This window comes from Grampus griseus (genome assembly GCF_964374135.1).
Source record: "Grampus griseus genome assembly, chromosome: 9".
Taxonomy (NCBI): domain Eukaryota; kingdom Metazoa; phylum Chordata; class Mammalia; order Artiodactyla; family Delphinidae; genus Grampus; species Grampus griseus.
The window spans coordinates 43,875,478-43,890,340 of record NC_139003.1 but is presented as its reverse complement, the minus strand read 5'-3'; the positions used below and the strand labels follow the sequence as shown (position 1 = coordinate 43,890,340).

The 14,863-nt window shown below is 46.0% G+C and overlaps 1 protein-coding gene across 3 annotated transcripts in view; it reads left to right on the top strand.

Annotated features, from left to right (window-relative positions):
* Positions 1 to 2,343: 2,343 nt before the first annotated feature.
* The window catches only part of FKBP9 (FKBP prolyl isomerase 9), a 50,567-nt gene continuing 38,047 nt past the window's right edge, over positions 2,344 to 14,863 (top strand). The window contains exons 1-2 of one of the 3 annotated variants that reach the window (XM_082662094.1): positions 8,157 to 8,247; positions 9,432 to 9,452. Coding sequence is in view for 1 of the 3 variants with exons in the window: in XM_082662093.1 (XP_082518219.1) it covers positions 2,359 to 2,591 (233 nt within the window). In the remaining 2 variants the exon portion in view is untranslated. Of the gene's footprint in view, positions 2,592 to 8,156; positions 8,248 to 9,431; positions 9,453 to 14,863 lie in introns of those variants that run through there. The other 2 variants (XM_082662093.1, XM_082662095.1) reach the window with 2 other exon arrangements.

Sequence of the window (14,863 nt, the reverse complement as noted above, 5' to 3'; positions counted from 1 at the left end):
GGATAGAAAGAACCTAGTTCTCTGACGTTCATTCAGACCGATCCTGTTTCAGATCCTCCTTCGCTTCCTTCTCCATGTTGTTCCACGCCTCCATCCTGGCCTCAGACCTTTTGGATGTTTCTATTATGTCCTCGCCTCTGACTATGTCACATTCAATTGTTCCTTGGCTCTCTGGCTCTCTCTCACTGATTCTCCTCTTCTATGTTTCCCTTCTTGCTTTCTCTCTCACTTCTCTCCCTGCTCCTTTAAAAAAATTCCAGTACCTTTCCCTTATTTCTGGTTCCTGTCTCTCACCTGCTCACCTCTTCCCCCCATCTTTACCTTTCTAAGCTTTTAGTCTACTGTTGACTCTTCTTGACTGGATTTACAGTTTTTAGACTTGACAAGTCCTCACAAAGTCACCCCCAGAAGTTTAATGGAAATCCTTATTTTAAAATCTCAGCTTGATTTTAGTTAGTTCTTATGATAATGTCAGTAATGCCAAGAGGTAAATTTTCTGTTTGGTAAATTGCTACAGAAATCCAATTCAAAGAATGTCTGTTAGGATTTAGAGAGACATTATAGAGCACACATACTATTTGATCAGATAATTAACATTTTAAAAGAAATAACAAGGGAATTCCCTGGTGGTCCAGTGGTTAGAACTCAGTGCTTTCACTGCCGTGGGCCTGAGTTCAATCCCTGGCTGTTCAGCGTGGCCAATAAATAAATAAATAAAATAAAAGGAATGACAAGAAATCAAACCACTTGGAAGCACTACAAGGCAAAATGGAAGTGGTGGTCACTACCTGGCCTGTTTCTTCCTACATCTGTCTTCTTTTCCATTCTAGAATGTCTTCTCTCTCACAGGATCATAGGATTTTAGAATTGGAAGAAGTCTTAGAAATCAACCACTTCATTTTACAGATGAAGAAACCGAGGCCCAGAAGGTGGCATGCGTTGCCCACAGTCACAGTAAGGGAGTGGAAGATTCCTGACTGGAACCAGGTTGACTTTTTTGTTTGTTTCTGTTTAAAACCTGACATTGTTATTAAAAACCATAAAGAACTACTGAAAAGTACATAGAAGGAAGAAAATGATCACCCCAAATTCAAGCACCTATAAATAACCAGTGTTAGGATGAATTGTATTAATAGGTTTTCTATTTCAATAGAATAAGCTCTATTAGGAATAATGAACATTTCTTTAGTGCTATGTGTAGTTTCTCATTAGATCCTGCATCTAATAAAATCTATAATCTAATAATTATCATTTTTTTAAATTAGTACGTTTTATCTTCATCTTAGAGGACACAGACAATTTGCAGGTCACCTAAATCGTCCGCATAATTGTGTTCTTTTCTTTAATAAGTTGTTGGATTCAATTTAGTCACAATTTATTAACATTTTTGCATTTCTATTTATAAATTAGGTTGGCGCCCACATTCTCTCTCTCTCTTGCTACCTTTGCCAGGTTTTGGTATTGGTATTGTTTGCTTCCAAAACGAGTTGAGAAACCTTTGGTGATTTGCTTTCACTATTCCAAAGTTTCAATAAATGAGAACAACCAATTCTAAGCTAAGAATGCATTAAACTACTCTAATGAATTTCCCGCAGCATCTGAGTCTCTAATGTGGGGTCTTAACCGGCTCAGTCATGCGGGTGGGACCACGTGGGATGTTTGCTATTAAGTAGCACTCACTGGTAGCCACTTAAAACTTTCCTCTGGACAACTGTCAGGGGAGTCTCACAATTCATGTCTCCCCCTTTCTCTGAGTATTAAAAAAAAGTCCTGGAAAAAAATCTTGAAGACGGTTTCAGTCATTTTCAACGTAGAATCCAGCCTTGAAACTAATTAAAAAAAAAAAAAAGTTTTCCTCCCTCCCCAAAGCAGCAAGGGGTAATTGGATCCGCGGCCACGTAGAAGCCTCTGGTGGCACTAAATCCGGAGAGTCTCTAGCGACAGGCAGAGACCAGCGGATTTGCCTGGGTAGTAACAGTTTTTCCCTCCCAACTTTGGGCCGAAGCCCAGTCCCGAGGAGTTCACGGTTTCTCCCTCGGGGACGGGTCCCCTTTGAACTCGCCAGCCAAAGAAGGCCCGCCTCTTCCCCGGGCGGGCCAGCCCACCGGACCCTGCGGGCCCAGGCGTCTCAGGGCGCAGCAGGCGGGTCCTGGCGCCCGGCCGCGGCTCCTCCCCTCCCTCGGATGTGGCCTGGGGGCGGGGGGCGGGAGAGAGGGGGTGGTTGCTGCTGCCCGGGGAGGGCTGGGAGTCTTTTCCACGTTTGCAAACGCCGCCGCACGCCCAGGCCCGACTCGCGCCGCCCGAGCTCAGCGCGCCTCTCCAGCTCCGCGCCGCGACCCCCTTTCCTCGCTGCCCGCGATGGCGATCAGGGCCCGGGGTTGGCGGCCCCCGCCGCCGCCGCTGCTCCTGCTGCTGCTCTGGGTGACCGGGCAGGCGGCGCCCGTGGCGGGCCTGGGGCTGGGCTCCGACACGGAGCTGCAGATCGAGCGGCGCTTCGTGCCCGACGAGTGTCCCCGCACCGTGCGCAGCGGCGACTTCGTGCGCTACCACTACGTGGGAATGTTCCCAGACGGCCAGAAGTTCGACTCCAGGTACCTCGCACGGCGTGCCGGCCCGACCTCCGAGGCTGCAGCGCCCACTCTCCCAGCTTCCCTGTCTCCGGACAGGCCTTTCCCTCCCGACGGACCTCCCCCAGCTCCGCCCCGCGCTCCTCCCTCTCCCTCTTCCCACCCCAAAGCTTCCCAGACCCTTCATCCCTTCAGCCTGGAGTGCTGAGGGCTGGGGGCTGGGGGTGGGGGTGGGGTGCCGCGAGTTTCCCGGCCCTTTTGCCTCCCTGGTCAGCGGGAATCTTGATAGGACCTTGCGCAGCAGCTGGGTCGGGACAGATCACGCCCTCCCTCTCCACCCTGCGCATGAACACAGGCGAAATGGGTGTAAAGTCGTCAGCCCGCGAGCAGACACCAAGAGCAAATGTGTTACTGTTCCTTCGGGCAAGGCCCTTGAGTGTCTAGTCAGACATGCCTCTCGAAGGTGATAATGATGATATTGACGAAGGTGATGATAGCACCCGCTAACATATATGGAGCTATTACAGTGTGCCAGGGTAGTTCTAAGTGCCTTCCATATAACGAACTCATTTAATTCTTAATTCTCTGAGGTAGGAACTATCATTACCCTCATTTTGCCAGTGAGGGAACTTAAGGCCATTGAGGCTAAGAAGCTTGTTTAAGCGGAATCATTTTGAAACCCAGACAATCCAAGTCCAGGATTGTGCCTGTTAACTACTGCCCTTCCTTTACTGCCTTACCAAAAACTCCCTGGGCAAGAGGTAATCCAGAGCAAGTCACTCAGCTTTGACACGGGGCCGTGCACCGTGTCCACAATTTCAGCCCTAAACTCTGCCCCAAGATCACAACACCTCTCCCAACTTCTCTTCAGTTTAGCTTTAGGGTTGACAAGGCCTCCTCGCCTCCAGCTCCAGGCTGCTCTCCTTCCCAAGACTTTGTTATAATCCTAGGTCTGTGCCCTATAATCTCTTAAGTGAAACACCAGACTAAGTAAAGAGAAATGTTTGTTGAGCATCTGTTTTGTGTTCGAGGCTGGGCTAGGCTCATTCCTGAAGGTATCTTTTAAAAAGTACTCTTAGCCTCTCTTGCCTTTTTTGAAATTCCAGACAAGGAGTCAATATAAAAAATCTGGTTAATATGCCACATGGCACATAGCAAGTGCTGAGAAATAGTCATTCTCACTATTGTTTCAGTTGCTTCTTTTTTTTTTTAAAAAAAAGAACAGCTTTATTGAGATATAATTCACGTTCCATACAATTCACCCATTTAAAGCATACAATTCATTATTTTTTAGTATATTCACAGAGTTGTGCAATCATCACAAGTCTCTAATTCCAGAACATTTTCATTGTTCCAAAAAAGAAATGCTGGATCTATTAACAGTCAGTCACTTCCCCTCCAGCTCTAAGTAACCACTAATCTACTTTCTGTTTCTTTATGGAATCATGCAGTTTGCAGCCTTTATGTCTGGCTTCTTTCATGTAGCATAATGTTTTCAAGGTTCATTGTGTTGTAGCATGTATCAATACTTCATTCCTTTTTATGGCTGTATAATATTCCATACCGTACTTTGTTTATTCATTAGTTGGTGGACATTTGAGTTGTTTACACTTTTTGGTTATTATGAATAATGATGTTATGAACATTCATGTACAGGGTTTTCTGTGGATGTGTGTTTTCACTTCATTTTTTTAAAAAGTATTATTTATTTATTTTTGGCTGCATTGGGTCTTCATTGCTGTGCACAGGCTTTCTCTAGTTGCGGCAAGTGGGGGCTACTCTTCGTTGTGGTGTGCAGGCTTCTCATTGCGGTGGCTTCTCTTGTTGCGAAGCATGGGCTCTAGGTGCGTGGGCTTCAGTAGTTGTGGCATGTGGGCTCAGTAGTTGTGGCTCACGGGCTCTAGAGTGCAGACTCAGTAGTTGTGGCACGTGGGCTTAGTTGCCCCGTGGCATGTGGGATCTTCTCGGACCAGGGATTGAACTCAACGTCCCCTGCACTGGCAGGCAGATTCCCAACCAGTGCGCCACCAGGGAAGTCACGTCCTTGCGGTTTTGATTCATGTTTCCCTAATGGCTAAAGATGCTGAACATCTTTTCATGAGTTTATTGGCCATTTGTGTATCTTTTTAAATTTGCTTCATTAATTAGAAAATAGGTAAGAATTTCCTCCTTGTGCTGATGTTAATAATTCCCATTGGAACAAATTGTCTAATACTTTCTACCCTCTAGGATGGCAGCCCCTGTGAGGCAGTGTGGGACAGTGGAAAGAAAACAGAGGAGCTACCATCCATTCAGCAAATGTGTATGCAGTGTCTGCCCCTGAAGATGGTATCCCCTCCCTGTCCTTTTGCTTATAGTCCAGACAATTATATAGTGTGATAAGTACAGAAAGAATAAGAGCACACACTTCTGTCTCTCACATAGAGTTCACACATAGTTCTTACCATGTGCCTTTACATACAGGAACTGAAATGAATTCTTTTAACCTCACAGTACAGTGAGGGAGGTATCTCATTACGAACGAAGAAACTGAGGCTCAGAGAATTCAAGTAATTTACCCAAGGTGGAGTAAACGACTAAGTAGTTTAACTACTTAACTACTAAGTGGTGGAGTGGGGCTTTGAATCTAAGCAGTTTAGTGCCAGAGTCTAGAGTTTATGATCTGTAGTCCACCACGTATATGATGGAAGAACGGCAAGGAGCTTTGGAAGCATCCAGAAGGCTTAACTATATGGGGTGTGTGTGTGTGTGTGTGTGTGTGTGTGGAGGGGTTGGGGGCTGGGGGAGGGGTGGTCAAGATGGAGCTCTGGGATAGCAGGAATAAAGCCTGAGGAAGATTAAAATTTACCAGGAGGAGCTGAGGGGTGAGCGCTGGGGAGTAGGGGTCGGAAGAAAGGGTGTGACTGGTAGAGAGAAGAGCATATGCAGAGGTCTGGAAGTGAGGGCATGTGAAAGCTGTTCAAAATAGCTTGAGCTTGGGCTTCCCTGGTGGTGCAGTGGTTGAGAGTCTGCCTGCCGATGCAGGGGACACGGGTTTGTGCCCCGGTCCGGGAAGATTCCACATGCCGCGGAGCGGCTGGGCCCGTGAGCCATGGCCGCTGAGCCTGCGCGTCCGGAGCCTGTGCTCTGCAACGGGAGAGACCACAACAGTGAGAGGCCCGCGTACCACAAAAAAAAAAAAAAAAAAAAAAAAAGCCTGAGCTTGGAGTGGGAGTAGAGGTGTGACAGAGGGGGTTAAAAGAGGAGGTGAAGGGAGGCCAGAGAGAAAGACAGGGCCAGCTTATTTTATTCTTTTTTTAAATTTTTTAAAATTTTTTATTTTTTTGCGGTACGCGGGCCTCTCACTGTTGCGGCCTCTCGGGAGCACAGGCCCGGGACGCGCAGGCTCCGCGGCCATGGCTCACGGGCCCAGCCGCTCCGCGGCAAGTGGGATCTTCCCGGACCGGGGCACGTACCCGCCTCCCCTGCATCGGCAGGCGGACTCCCAACCACTGCGCCACCAGAGAAGCCCAGGGTCAGCTTTTGAGAGCTCTCCTCTGCCTGGCTATGGAGTTTGGTCTTTTCAAGGGACAATGGGAAGCCATTGAAGAGTTAATCAGGGGCGTGAGGGATCAGATTTGCATTTTACAAAGGTCCCTTTGGCTGCAGTGTGGACAGTGGAATGGTGGGAGCAGGGTACACAGTAGGTGATTCATTAAAATGAGTTTCCTTCTAGGGCCTCTATTCCTTTGGGAATGTATGAAGTATTAGGGTGTTACTTTGCTATTCCTGCACAAAAAGCTTGGGGAAGGAGAAATCCGCATGCTCTGGGCTTTGGCTGTTGATCCGGAGGTTTTGCCCAGAAGAAAATGATAGCTGTCGCTCTGACCATGGTCATAAACCACAAAGGGCCTTTCTTTCCACAGATCATTCTTCCTGCGTCTGTGCCTGGCGCTTGGGGGCAGTTGGTATCTTTTCAGCTTATGGGCATTTGCAGTTGCCAGGAGGCCCAGCCCTTCGGCCCTTGGTCACTGGCTTGGACGTGGTTTCATTTTATTTCGGAGCCTCCGTGGGCTCGTTAATATGCTCTGTGGCTGCTGCTACAGATCTAAGGAGAAGACAGCAGCTTCCCTCCTGGTTTCTGTGGTTTCTGGTTTCTGTGGGGGGGCTCCTGCTCTCACTCTCTAGTCCTTGGAAACTCCTTGTCCACCACTCTTGATTCAGCTTTTGAGGAGTTCCATAGCATTCCTAGTAGTAAGGGACTGAAGTTTAACATGTTCCTGTTATCTTTAGCAGGCAAAACCAGCATCTTGGTCAGTTCATTCACAGTCTCAGGCCTGTCTGCAGGCCTTTAAGGTCTATACATTCAATAAATATTACTGCGTGACCACTACATGCCCTGTTGGGTATATAGAGTTGTAAATGCTCAGACCCAGTGGTGTTCGAACTGTACATGCATCAGAATCACCTGAAGCTTATTATACACAGCTCCTGATTAGGTAGGCCTGGGATGGGGCCTGAGAATTTGTATATCTAACAAGTTCTCAGGTGATGCTGATGCTGTGGTCTAGGACCACATTTTGAGAACCATTGCTCTAAAAGAATCATAGACTCGTAACAGAGATCAACTTCATTTTACATATTCATTCATTCATTCAACACGTATTTATTGAAAACCTACTATTCTAGTTGTTGGGATGTAGCAGAGATAAAACAGACAAAAATCCCTGCCCTCAGGTAAAACTATTTTGTATGATACTCTGATGGTGGGTACATGTTATTTTACCTTTGTCCAAACCCATAGAATGTACATCACCAAGAGTGAACCCTGATGGGGGACTTCCCTGCGGTCCAGTGGTTAAGACTCCACGCTTCCAATGCAGGGGGCGCGGGTTTGATTCCCGGTTGGGGAACTAAGGTCCCACATGCCGTGTGCCCAAAATAAATAAACTTAAAAAAAAAAACTTTAAAAATAAACTTAAAAAAAACAAAAGAGTGAACCCTGATGTAAACTATGGACTTTTGGAGATAATGACGTGTCAGTGTAGATTCATTGATTCTAACAAATGTACCCCTCTGGTGATGCACTCTGCTGATAATGGAGGAGGCTGTGTGTGTGGGTGGCGTTAAGGGGTGTATGGGAAATCTCTGTATCTTCTGTTCCATTTTTTTGTGAACTCAAAACTGCTCTAAAAAAAACAGTCTATTCAAAAAAATCCCTACCCTCAAGCCAGGGGATGGGGAGGGCCCAGAAACCCATTACAGCTGGCTTAAGAAGAAAGGAAGGGAATTTATTGGAAGAATCTCCAATTCCTCCTGAGGATCCAGAATCGTGAATGGAAGTGACTTTCTGGATCTCTCTGAGGGATTGCAGAGGGGCCGCATTTTCCCCTTCTCTGAAAGAGAGCTCCAGCAGGCTTTCCATTCCACATACATGACCTCTTGGGTCCAGTAACGCTGACTCACTGGAATCTGTCTCAATTCCACATTCCCAGGATCTCTCCCATTTGATTGGTCCCATTTGCGTCAGGTTCCCGGCCCCCCCCCCCCACCACGTGGGTGTTAAATCATGTGTTAAGTGAAAGGGCATTATGGCTCATCCCTTCTGCAGGACTGGATCTCAGAGAGCCGGTGGGCTGGGCAGTACCTCGGACAGTGTCAGGGTGGACTGGAAGGGTTAAGTGGCGGCAGAGAGACTCAGGTCAGGACTTGCTCACTTAGGCGGGAAGCATTTAAATTGTTGATCTGCATGGTAAGACTTTCTACGGAAAAGCCATGTAAAGAAAGAGAAGCTTCCCAGTGCAGTTCTGCTAACTTTAGGAAAAGTTCTTCTTTTATTGGCAGGCCAACATGATGCCCCCTTTGAAGACTTAATGGCACTGCTTTTTTAAAAAAATATTTATTTACTGATTGATTTTTATTTATTTATTTTTGGCTGCGTTTGATTTTCATTGCTGCGCGCACGCTTTCTCTAGTTGCGGCGAGCGGGGGCTACTCTTGGTTGTGGCGCGCGGGCTTCTCATTTGCGGTGGCTTCTCTTGTTGTGGAGCATGGGCTCTAGGCGCATGGGCTTCAGTACTTGTGGCACGTGGGCTCGGTAGTTGTGGCTCATGGGCTCTAGAGAGCGGGGTTCACTAGTTGTGGCGCACAGGCTTAGTTGCTCTGCGGCATGGGAGATCTTCCCAGACCAGGGATCGAACCCATGTCCCCTGCATTGGCAGGCGGATTCTTAACCGCTGCCTTAATGGCATTGCTTTTAATTTTCATTTGTGGGTCATTGCAAGTAACTATACATTCATATTGATTATTTAAGTTGGCTATATTTTGCTGGGCTGAGAACTTGTGTAAAATAAGAATTATTTATAGAGAGCTGACGTTTTAACTTGTGCAGTTGCTTAAAAGCAAAAATCCACAATAGCAATGTAACGATTTTACTTTCCTTTGCAAAACTTGTCTTTTAATGATACTTTAATGCACCAAAGACCATCCAAGCCAGCCGCTTGCATGTCAGGGTCTGACTCTCCGTGGAGGTGTGAATAGATGCGTTCTCTCCTTTCCTTCCTCTGCACTCCTACTCGCTCCTCTTTTCTCCCTCACCTTCTCTCTCTTCCTCTCATTTTTCCATCTGGGTAGCAGAGAGGCAGTCTGCCAGATCATTAATGGCTTGCCTTTCCCCCCTGCCAGGGCTCATTAGCTGCTGGTAGAGGTGGTTGTTTGAGGAAGATACTCTTGGGCAAAGCAGAGTCACCTTTGGGAGCAAGAGGTGTGGGGAGGGAGGTGGGAGGCAGAAACATCAGACGTGGCCTCCCTCCCTTGAGTTGGGCCCAAGCTCAGCAGTGGAATTCAGCCTGGGGAGTGTGTTGAATCTCACCTGTGTCATCCCAGGGCTAGGCAGCCAACTAGGAGGTGAGTTTCTACTTTTGTGCATTTCATGAATGTTCTAGTCTCATTCACCAAGGGCTTTGGCAAGGACCACAGTCCTCAAGTCAAGCACGTCCCATGTAAGCCAGCCATCTGACCAACTTTGAAACACCAGAAGGCAGTTCCCATGCCCAATCGACTGGCTCTTTATTAAATTGCTTCCCTCCTGTTATGAATTCTCAAAATATGGCAGTCTCTTTAATGTTCAAAAGAAATTTATTCAGTCTAATGTACAGCAATGTGAATATAGTTAATAATACTGTATTGTATACTTGACATTTGCTAAGAATGTAATTCTTAAGTGTCCTTACTACAAAAAGAAAAAGAAAATGGTAACTATGTGAGGTGATGGATATGTTAATTAGCTTCATTGTGACAGTTATTTCACGATGTATCAAAACATCAAGTTATACACCTTAAATATACGCACTTTTTATTTGTCCATTATACCTCAATAAAGGTGCAAGGGGGAGTAATGTATTCGGTTATTATTTGTCTAAACTGAACCTAAAATTGGCATTTAGAGCAAGCTGTCTTTTCCTTTCATAGTTGATCAGGACTTCAGCTCTGCTAACCATAGGGCCATTCTCTCTCCCCTTTGTAATGGCCATTTTAACTTCATTTCTGGCTCTGAGATCAGAAGAATCTCAGCAACAAGTAGTATACATGCATGTCAATTTTTGGCAAAATGTTTTAAAATTAATTTAATTTTTAAAACAATACAGATGCACAGAGTTTTAAAAGCAGTTAAATAATTCCATAAAGCTTAGAATTATAGTTACCAAGCTGCTAAGAGTGGGGAAGGGGCTCCGGGATGAGGTGTAGCTGTTCTGAATTCGGACTTTGATGCTCCAGGTTTCCTTCTGCCCTGCGGCCTCCGCAGGCTCTAGGAGGCACATGGCGTCCACCCTTGACCAGATCCCCTTTTGCATACACCTAGATTCTGTTTCTTCCCTTCTAGGTCAGTTTCTGCCCCTCCGTTCCCTTTCCATCTTCCAAAATGTTGCCATCTCTTGACAGCAAGGGTCTCTGCTCTGGTTTTCTCAGTCCTTTTTAAAAAAAGAGCTTAGGAGCTTGGCTAGGAATGGGCTTTGGGGGCTCTAGAGAAGTGAGTGTGTTCAGTTTGCCGTATGTTCTTTTTAAAGTTCATCCTCACTGCAGGTTGAAACCTGCATTTAGAAGTAGAGCCACAGTATTTATGCTTTAAGAATGCAGCCACAGGGGTAGTTACCTATCCTGAGGAATAAGCGCAAGACAGTGTATGCTTGTTTGTAGCAGATGAGTGAGTTGAATTTGAGTGAGTTGAATATGATGGGTGTTACGTGATGTCTCCTGTCGTAGTGGTCCTTGAGCTGATCGGCTGGAAGAGCATCGCTGGAGGGTGCTGCAGCCGCCTCCCATACCCCCCTTGGGGCAGAGGAAGGTAGAAGTGTCAGGGGCAGCAATCAAAGGGTCTACAGCAGTGAATGAGCAGGGGAGAAAAAAGAAGCTGGTGGAGAGGAAAGGGGGTGTTGGATGTGCTGGATAATTTCCATTTGCCTTTCTAGGTCCACTCTACCCCTGTTCCACTTGCTTTTTACTCTGGGAGGTTGACCTATATGGACTACCTGTGCATAGTACGGGTTATATCAGTGACCCTCTTGTAGTCCGGCTTGTGGCTAGGTTCAGCCATGGGGCCTCAGCAGGAGATCAGAGGGAGGGAGGAGAGTGTGGTGGAGATATTTATTCCTCTGGCTCCCTGCCTATAGAGTCATCACATGGGCTGTGTCCCTAGACCAAAGGTCCTAGCTTAGCTTCTGTCAGGTGCTCTGAGCTCCCTCTCTGTTCCTGGATGCTTCAGGTCTGGGTGTGACAACAGCACTCCCTTCTTGTCCCCAGAGGTACTGCATTGTCCCTTAATTGTTTCTCTGCACCCTGCACACGGCCTCTTTATTAAAGTGTCCTGGAGCTACCTAGTTTGTGCCTATCATCTCTTTCCTGCAGGACCTCGATTGGGACATCTGCAAATCAGCCCAATACTGGGACAGGCTGAATAAGGGCTAATTCCAGCACTTGCAGAAATAATTTTCATGACCAGCTCCTGGCTGGACCCTGCGTATGAATTTGTTCCAGTAGTACTGACCAGCACAGACTTGCTGAGAACAAATTTATTTTTCCAGATGGTCAGAGTTTTCAGCTGTAGACAAAACTGGCCTTGCTTGTTAGTTTCTCATGTATGTAAATTATACATTTTCTTTCGGAAAGGTGTTTTTTGTTTCTAGCATGTTGCTTAGGCAGTCATCAAATGCATAAATTAATGCTGCGAGGCCATACCAGTTTTTATACATCATCTAGGGAGGCCCTGTGCATGGAGGATAAGAGTCAGATAGTCCTGGGTTCTAGCTTTTCTTCCCATTTGGCTAACTTTGTGAGCTTGGGAAATTTTTTCACCTCCCAGGAGCCTGAGTATCAGCACTTACCTTCAGGTGTTGTATGAGGATTAAATGAGATAGCGTATAGAAAAGCTTAGGTTACCCCTGTGCCTGACACATAATAAACGCTCTCTAAATAGTAGTTATTATTAAAAACTCTCATTAAATTTGGGTTCTGTGGATGAAAAATAGAAAGTTCCGTGCCTGGGAAGTCTTCGAAGCCTGAATTCTGGTCCATAAATCCTCCAGTTTGATGATGGTTCAGGGTGTGGCAAAGCCCCAGCCAAGTGAAACTGAAGAGCTGGCATTCCCCAGGGTGGGTTTCGGTCCCCCGGAGACAGAGGGTGGAGTCGTAGAGCCGACTTCGGCACAAAGCTGATTATGTGCTTTTGTTCTCTGGCTTGTCAGCCAGAACTTGGACATTTGCTTTCTGTTCACTGACCTTGGAGAAAGGAAGGCTGTGAAATGGACTCTAAAACTAGGAGGAGAAAGGGAAGGAGAGGGCAGGTCTGAGGAAGATGACCTGACAGATGGTGAGGTGGACTGTGCTGCTCTCCCAAGCTGTTCATTAAGGAAAATGAGGAAAATGTAGAAGTAATTTACCAAGTGAAGGGCAGGTAAATTCCAACAGCCCTTAACATTTTATTACATAAGTACAGTCGTCTCTTGGTATCCATGGGGGATTGGTTCCAGGACCCCTTTGGATACCAAAGTCTTCAGATACTCAAGTCCCTTATATAAAACGGTGTAGTATTTGCATATAACCAAGGCACATCCTCCTGTATACTTTAAATCATCACTAGATTACTTCTGATACCGAATACAATGTAAATGCTATGTAAATAGTTGCCGGTGTTCAGCAAATTCAGGTTTTTGCTTTTTGGAACTATCTGAAATTTGAAAAAATATTTTCAATTTCCAGCTGGTCGAATCCATGAAGTGAAGCCTATGAACATGTATTCCATGATCATTTTGAAATTAAGAGAGAATTAAAGAGAAGACAAATCGTCACCTGAAATCTCCTACCCATAGATTACTATTGGTAATATTTTCACGTGTCACCTTGTGGATTTTTCACATGCATCTATATATGTAAATTCAAAATGAGATTATTTTATATGTGGCACTGTAACCTACAGTTTTCTCTTCATGTGTATGTCCTTCTAGTACCAATGAATAGAAATGTTAAAATTTTTTTTATTGAGGTATAATTGACATATAGTATTATATTAGTTTTAGGTGTACAACATAATGATTTGATATTTGTATATATTGCAAAATGATCACCACAATAAGCGTAGTTAACATCCATCACCATGCATAGTTACAAAAACTTTTTTCTTGTGGTGGTAACTTTTTTTTTTTTTGGCTTTGTTGGGTCTTCACTGCTGCGTGCGGGCTTTCTCTAGTTGTGGCGAGTGGGGGCTACTCTTCCTTGCGGTTCGTGGGCTTCTCATTGTGGTGGCTTCTCTTGCTGTGGAGGGCAGGCTCTAGGCACGTGGGCTTCAGTAGTTGTGGCTCACGGGCTCTAAAGCGCAGGCTCAGTAGTTGTGGCGCATGGGCTTAGTTGCTCTGCAGCATGTGGGATCTTCCCTAGCCAGGTCTCGAACCCGTATCCCCTGCATTGGCAGGTGGATTCTTTTTTCTTTAACATCTTTATTGGAGTATAATTGCTTTACAATGCTGTGTTAGTTTCTGCTTTATAACAAAGTGAATCAGCTATACATATACATATATCCCCATATCTCTTCTGTCTTGTGTCTCCCTCCCTCCCACCCTCCATATCCCACCCCTCTAGGTGGTCACAAAGCACCAAGTTGATCTCCCTGTGCTATGTGGCTGCTTCCCACTAGCTATCTATTTTACATTTGGTAGTGTATATATGTCCATGCCACTCTCTCACTTCGTCCCAGCTTACCCTTCCCCCTCCCCGTGTCCTCAACTCCATTCTCTATGTCTGCGTCTTTATTCCTGTCCTGCCCCTAGGTTCTTCAGAACCTTATTTTATTATTATTGTATTCCATATATGTGTGTTAGCATACGGTATTTGTTTTTCTCTTTCTGACTTACTTCGCTCTGTATGACAGATCTAGGTCCATCCACCTCACTACAAATAACTCAATTTCATTTCTTCTTATGGCTGAGTAATATTCCATTGTATATATGTGCCACATCTTTTTTATCCATTCATCTGTCGATGGACACTTAGGTTGCTTCCATGTCCTGGCTATTGTAAACAGAGCTGCAATGAACATTGTGGTACACGACTCTTTGAATTATGGTTTTCTCAGGGTATATGCCCAGTAGTGGGATTGCTGGGTCATACGGTAGTTCTATTTTTAGTTTTTTTTGTGTGTGTGTGGTACGCGGGCCTCTCACTATTGTGGCCTCTCCCGTTGCGGAGCACAGGCTCCGGACGCGCAGGCTCAGCGGCCATGACCCACGGGCCCAGCCGCTCCGCGGCATGTGGGATCTTCCCAGACCGGGGCACGAACCTGCGTCCCCTGCATCAGCAGGCAGACTCTCAACCACTGCGCCACCAGGGAAGCCCCTATTTTTAGTTTTTTAAGGAACCTCCATACTGTTCTCCATAGTGGCTGTATCAATTTAGGCAGGTGGATTCTTAACCACTGTGCCACCAGGGAGATCCCAATGATAACTTTTAAGATTTACTTTCTTGGCAACTTTGAATATGCAACACATTATTATTATTTTAAAAAATTAATTACTTAATTATTTTGCGGTACACAGGCCTCTTACTGTTGTGGCCTCTCCCATTGTGGAGCACAGGCTCCGGATGCGCAGGCTCAGCGGCCATGGCTCACGGGCCTAGCTGCTCCGTGGCATGTTGGATCTTCCCGGACTGGGGCACGAACCCGTGTCCCCTGCATCAGCAGGCGGACTCTCAACCACTGCGCCACCAGGGAAGCCCTAATTTATTTATTTTTATCTTTGGCTGTGTTGGGTCTTCGTTGCTGTGCGCAA